This window comes from Phalacrocorax aristotelis, chromosome 8, assembly GCF_949628215.1.
Source record: "Phalacrocorax aristotelis chromosome 8, bGulAri2.1, whole genome shotgun sequence".
Classification (NCBI taxonomy): Eukaryota; Metazoa; Chordata; class Aves; order Suliformes; family Phalacrocoracidae; genus Phalacrocorax; species Phalacrocorax aristotelis.
In genome coordinates this window covers 6,267,197-6,274,137 of record NC_134283.1, presented here as the reverse complement: position 1 = coordinate 6,274,137, position 6,941 = coordinate 6,267,197, and the positions used below count along the sequence as shown (strand labels likewise).

Genomic DNA, 6,941 nt, shown 5'->3' with positions numbered 1-6,941 from the left:
GCTCACCTACAGCCAGAGCCCACCAAGAGCCCAGCCGCAGCAGCAGTCACACTAGTGGCCGCGGGCCCCTTGAAGGCACTGATGGCTCCTCACTGCCCTGACCAGCCCCGCCTAGGGCCTCCCCTCACGCCCCCTGAGCCCCGTTTAAGCCCGGGCACCGGCCAGGCGGCCGGTACCCTCAGCGCTCCCAGAGCGCCTCTCCTGGCCGCCCCTCGGGGTGAGGGGAGAAGCGGCACCGCCACCGCCCACTCAGGGCCGCGCCCGCGCCCGGCCCGCGCCGCCGCTCCCGCCGTCACTTCCGCCGCTCCATGGCAACGGCGACGCGGGCGCGGCGGCCATGGCCATGGCAATGGTAACGGCCGTGGCGCCGCTCCCGCCCGGCGCTGGGAGTGGGAGTGGGAGCGGGAGCGGGGCGGCGGGGGGCGGGCGGCCGGGGGCGGCGGGGGGCGGGCGGAGGGCAGGGCCCCGCGGCCCCCTCGGAGGGGCCGGCGCTGGCCGCCGGGCGGAGCCGCGGGGGTGCTGCCGTGTGCTCTCTCCTCGCAGGCCGAAGTGGAGGAAACCCTCAAGAGGATTCAAGCCCACAAAGGGGTTATCGCAACCATTGTTGTGAACGCCGAAGGTAAAGCGTCCTCTGCTTTCCCCAAGTAACGAGCCGGGTAGGGCAACAACCCTTAAGCACACGACTGCAGGTTAGGAGGTGGTAACGCAATCCACTTGCGATGCCTTATGAAGGTGTAGGGATTTTCAAGAACGTATATTTCATCTGAAGACGTGAACATTTGGTTTGTGGCCATTTCTTGAAGCTCTCCATATGATGTAGTTATTCGTTCAAGTTAACAGAAAGCAGAGCCTTGACATAAGTCTTCTCTGAAGAAATACCTAGAAGTATCATAATCTTAATTTAACTTACGGAGTTCCATGTAGTTACTTACCCCCCTTGTTTGACTAAGCTATACTGTATTTTTCAGAACCAGACATTGAACATCTTTTGGTAGGCTACAGAAAGAGAGAATGTGTGGCATGAAACTGTTGCTTTTGCAGGTGTTTTTTGGTCCGGAATTCTTCATATATGCAAGAAAATCCACTAGCATTTCACTCTCCAACTCTTCCCCTGAAAAGTTATGGTAGAACAAAACCACCAGGAGAAAAGTATCTACTAAAGAAAGTTGGTCTTCTACTGTGGGAGCCACTCCTTGGACCTGCTAAATACGCACAAGTTCTTTAAATTGTGTTATGGTCTGTCATAGGAGAAAGAGCAAGTTTCGTGTCAGGCCAGCTTTGGCTGTGATCCTGAGGATTGCAAGCCAAAAGGGAAACTGTTCACAGAAATCAGCTTGTAGAAGCTAGGCTTCTCAGGTTAATCTGTTTTAATCATTCCTTTACAAAAAAGACAACTCACTCAATTTACCTTGCCCGTAATTTAGTTGTCCTCCTTCACTTTCACAATCCCCCAAAAAATCTATTGCACTAGCAGCAGTGTAGCAACAGGAGGCAAGAACACTAAGAAGGAAGCCTAAAGAAAATGTGGACAATTTAATTTGTGTGCCCCAACACGTTAAGTAAAATGCGCCTTTGTTCACAGAGCAGATGATGCAGGTCAAGAGAGGAGTGCATAGAACCTGAAAAGCTGCTTTGTGCCTGCGTGTGCTCATGTCTAGATGCGGCTGTTCACTAAGCAGAAGTGCAGTCTGGTTGCAGAACAAGTACTGTTTCAGCCATTTCTGTATTCTGTAAATAAAATGTGATTTGATCCAATGAGCACTTAGACTAAGCTGCAAACGAGAAGCGAACAACATCAAGCACTTAGATAACACAGATGATCCTTTCTGAGCTTGCAGACTAATACATTTCTAAAAGCAAAACCACCAGTGTAATCTAATAGAAAAATAACCTAGTTTTCTTATGTTCTGTTACTTGGACTTCTTGGTACAATATTGGTCAAGTATGCTTTCCCGCTCGGGTGTACTCTGCAGCGCATCTTTAGCTAGCGGGCGTAGTCCTATGGTATTGAGGGAAAGCTCAGATAGAGCTGTGCAGAGTTAGGACAACAACATGCTTTTTAAAAGGCTGTTCTGGATTCCCTCTGTCTCAATTTTGTTTTGCAAAGGAGTAAGAACGTTTCACCTCCCTTTTTTCGCACATTAGACTATTAACGGCAAGGTATAAAGTCCCCCCCGTCCTGTCCAAACTTCCTCATCCTGACAAAGCTGTAGAACATGTGGCTAGACTGAAGCTGACAGACAAGACTAGCTAGACAAGGAATTTTGATTTTAGTTTATCATTTAGAAGTGTTTTGACACCAGATGCCAGATGTGAATGCAAGAGAGTCCATACTCCGTGAGGATGTATTCAAGGTACTAAAAAGTAAGATTCCGCAAACTAAACCTCAAAGTCGGTGCGTGGTTGCAAGTTTTTGTAACATCTCCAAATATCCATAATTAGCACTAGTTGATCTAATTACTTCAAATCTTTCTGTTGAAAAATAAATTTGATTTCTTTCTACCCTGAAAGACTTAAAACAAGTGTACAACTTAAATTACTTCCAGTAAAAATACTCAAACCAGTAGTGAGGTTTCTTAGGCTGTTTGGGTTCCCTAAAAAGATTAAACCCTCTGTTCTTCACTAACATAAACAGTTGTCTTTTAGTAAGAGTTTTGTAATAGTGTAGGTAATGTAGGTGTAATAGTATGCAGGGGAAATAGCAAAATACAGATTCCTGCTACAAACATTGCCTGTCATTTATTCTAATGCTCAAAGTTGATTTGTTCATTGAAACGCTATGCTAAGTGTGCATTGTTTATTTGGAAAATCTCATAAACTGTTGCTATCCTTCACAGTTGAGCAGGATCACACTACAGCATTTCTAATGAAGGATTTATTTGCCTTTTTCTAATTTGGGTGGCAGAGGCCAAGACAATTTGTCCTAAAGTAAGCATAGCTCAGCTTTAATCTAAGCATGTCACTAGTGTCAACTCATTTTCATGTTATTATTAGACCTTGGAGGATCGTTTAACATTTACCATTTTCATTAAAAGTGCTGTATTTGTTGAAGCAATCATTTAGATGCAAGGTCATACAAACTTGACACTAATTCATTGCTGCTTTTAAGTGACTTACTATTTAATGCTGTGATTATATAGATATTCTCATGTTAATGCACTGCCTGGGAATTCCTGCTTTGTTTCCTTTAAAACATCAGTTCCAATCTCTGTGTAATAAACATTAGACACGAAGGATGTACCGGGTCATTCTCTACACTTCCCTACACTACACTACACTACACATCCTGCTAACGCAGAATTATTTCTCAAGTGACAACACAGATTTCAAGTGATTCAAATAATGCTTTCCTAGGAAAATTATGGAATAGTCTAATATCTGAGGTGGTTCTATTATTTTATTCCTTTGCCTCTCATTCTTTACCTGGCATTCACTATTTTAATGCTAATTCTACTTTCATAATCAAACTCTTCAATTTAAGTCATATTACTCTATTTTTGTATTCCTGTCCTGTCCATCTGGAAGATGCAATACAAATGTATGCAAAGAGAAAATTGCCTTGCCAGCTTGTAATCTATTGTCTTTGTTAGTAGGTCAAATAAATTTTTTATTAGTGAAACAAGCTTATTAAAGCCAAACAGTTTTACGCTTGCAGGGTTACTGTGAACCCTGTTTTGAGTTTCACCTGGTAGCCTATTAATAAAAAGCACATGATTTGACAAAACATTGATAAACAACGAGTCATTAAATCATCAAAAATTAATCTTGACTTACATAGTCATATTTTTAATGGTTGGGATCAATACACTGTGTACTACCAATTGCCACTATTTTGCCACTAATGGGAAGGGATTGTTCCAAGAACGGTTTTGCTTGCCGAATGCAAACATGCCACTTCTGCCCTTTGATTGCTGCTGGTATTTCAGCGGAAATGTGTCGTTTCTGTTACTGCACGTGCCAAGTGCAGCAGTTAAAGCGTGGGTTAGATTCTTACAAACTCGGTGACAGTGTTTAAACTGATTAAGCACCAGAACTGGTTAAGTACTACAGAATGGAATTTGATAGGTATTAAGAGCCTTAAACAGCAATTAGACTCCTTCATAAGTTTCATAAGGCAACTCAATTTTTAATTGCCACTGATTAATACAAATTATACTTTAAAAAGCATGTAAGATACCTGAAATCAAGACAGCTCCTTTCTGCTACAAAACAGAAAGAACTCTGAAATCCATGGTTTTTGTCTTATGACCTGCTGTATGTGAAGAATACACAACTTAACTGAATGATTATTCGAAAATTATTTGTTTGCAGGAATCCCTGTACGAACAACTCTTGATAACTCTACAACAGTCCAGTATGCAGGTCTTCTGCATCAGCTCACCATGAAAGCTAGGAGCACAGTGAGAGATATTGATCCTCAGAATGATCTCACCTTTCTTAGGATCAGATCAAAGAAACATGAAATTATGGTAGCTCCAGGTAATATTTCTATTAAAATAACAATAGAATTGTACGTTTTTTTAAAGTTCTAATCCTTTACAAATAAGGCTACAGCAGAAAATGCATTTTGAAAATAAGTATATAAAAACATAATCATATATTCACCATGTAACCAGATGAGTTAGGATTTTAATGTGCGGAGTTTATAGTATTCAAGCTTGGAGGCAACCAAACAAGTCTAGATCTGATTAATGGTCCAGTTTCTGTGGGTTTTCACAAAAGGAAAACTGGACAAATACATATAGCAAATAGTGTGCATGTGTATATATAGTATTAAAGGCAGAAAATGCATTTTAGCTCCAAACAGATGCAAAAAATCTTATTTTTCTAAAAATTATTTTTTACTTGGTACATTATCATGGTGGGATTTGTGTCACAGATGTGCAGCATTATCACCAACATGGTAACTGTGATATAATTGTTTTCCTTAAAACAACCAGGGGAACATAGCAACCTGTTTCTCACTCATGTTAAATACAAATATATGTTAATTTGTTAGCGGTGTGTCTAAAATAGATAACAAGGCCAGATGAGCTGTGGTGAAGCTGCAGTTACCAATACAAGGTGTATCAGGCAAAGTGGAAGTGATTGGTTGGGGCTGAGCTAACGTGTGCGCTGGCTAATTGAGACACTAATGGTATGCAGGGTTTTGACAGCAATATCCAATGGAGGTGTGCGGAACAGAAAGGAGGCTTCAGGGATCTCCTCAGCAGAGCCTCTGGGGGACATTGGCTCTGAGCTTGTAGTGATGGCAGCCTTCGCGGGGGTAGCCCTCCGATGCTGATTTCATAGCACATGGAGAGCAGAGGTACCGCACTAGGTACGCATTACTTCGCCCCGCTGGAGTTGCTATGATGCTGCCATGAAACCAGTATGCACGAAAGAAATCTGGTGCTGTCATTAAGTGTTAACGTTAGTCATCACCTGATACTATGATTAAAATTTATTTTAGTTCCTATTTTGAAGTATACACCTAAAGCATTTTTTAAATCGTGGTTTTTGCTCATTGATTTAAACTGATGCATTTGATTCTTATTTTGCATTTGCCCTTCACCTATTTTTATGAGGTGACTTTTTGACTAGTAACCATTAAAGCATGTTGACCTGAAAAGAAGTGGTATAAAATGTGAAGTTTTTTCGCTAATAGGGTGATTAGTTGTTCAAAGGTTTGATCGTATTTTACTGTAATAGCAGGTGGCAAATGAACCACCTGCGATTTATATTAAGTCACTTTTGGATGAAAGTGACAGCGCAGGAATGCACCTTCTCAACTCTCCAAAGCAGATATGACCCTACCAATTCACTGGATAGTTTCAAGAAACAGTTGATTTAAAATAGATGATGTTGAATAGCTATGCAACCGAATTGTTTCCCAAACTTCCCTGGGCTTTTAGAAATAGTAGGCAAACTCTGGCATGCTTAGAAATTATTCATAGTAGAAGTCTATTAAAATCTTTTCTGCTTTTTTCATGTCTAAATGAGGTTCTCCATTTTGAATAAACTAGTTAGTGAACTGAAAGAAGTTCTCTGCACCTGCAGAAGAGGCTGCAGATGTCAAAAGTTCTTTATTCTAACAAGTGCTAGCTTCCAGGTGCTTATCTCGTGACTTTTTTCATCTCGTTTAAATATCTTTACAGCTTCTTGAAAGCAGATCTACTGCTTAGTAGAATAGTTTTAATATGGTAGAGTTAAGCTTTATGACACAGATTTTTTTCATCTGCAGTCTCAGATTTCTGTACAAAGTACTTACATTTTCTAGATGTTTTTTATGTAAATGCCATTGCTTTTGCTTATGTTTTATAAACAAAAAGTTGGAGAGGAATAGATTAATAAAGACTATTTGTCAGGAAATAATATAAAATATTTCAACTCCACATTTTTATATCTTTTTGCAGATAAGGACTATCTCCTGATGATTATTCAGAATCCATGTGAATAATTCTACTACAGCAATATTTTTAGAGACAGTGATGTAGTTCTGCTTGTTAAACTAATATTACTTGTTGATATTTAATACAAAACATAGCACTAAGTAATTTTACATAAAGTATAAATGTCATGACTGAAGTGTTGCCAGTTTAAAGTTCTCAGTTGTAGCTGTATCAATTTGTGTTTGAGCAAATCATAATGCCTATCTCAAAATATTGTATGTTTATCTTGATACTTAGAAGAGCAATAATAAAGCCAAATGCTTAAAACTCTCTCTCATGGATGCTCAAGCCATTCTTGCAATTAAATTGTTCTCTTTACACTTCTAACATTATGCCGGAGGAGAAATCATCCCTCATGGGAAGCTGTAGATCACGTGTATACATACATCTATAAATGCGTCCCTATGAACTGGAGTAACCACAGTTACACGAACCAAAGAACGCAAGTGTAGTTCATGTCAGTGATGACGGACAGGATATTGCCTGTCTTTAACTCCTGGTTTTTAAGTT

The 6,941-nt window shown here is 40.5% G+C and overlaps 1 protein-coding gene across 1 annotated transcript; it reads left to right on the top strand.

Moving 5' to 3' along the window:
* Positions 1-312: 312 nt before the first annotated feature.
* On the top strand, positions 313-6,703 carry LOC142060937 (dynein light chain roadblock-type 2). Its single transcript, XM_075101316.1, has 4 exons — positions 313-352; positions 544-619; positions 4,312-4,479; positions 6,396-6,703. Exons 1-4 carry the CDS (start codon positions 338-340, stop codon positions 6,437-6,439), a joined length of 303 nt encoding a protein of 100 aa, XP_074957417.1. The 5' UTR covers positions 313-337; the 3' UTR covers positions 6,440-6,703.
* The last annotated feature ends 238 nt before the right edge of the window (positions 6,704-6,941 follow it).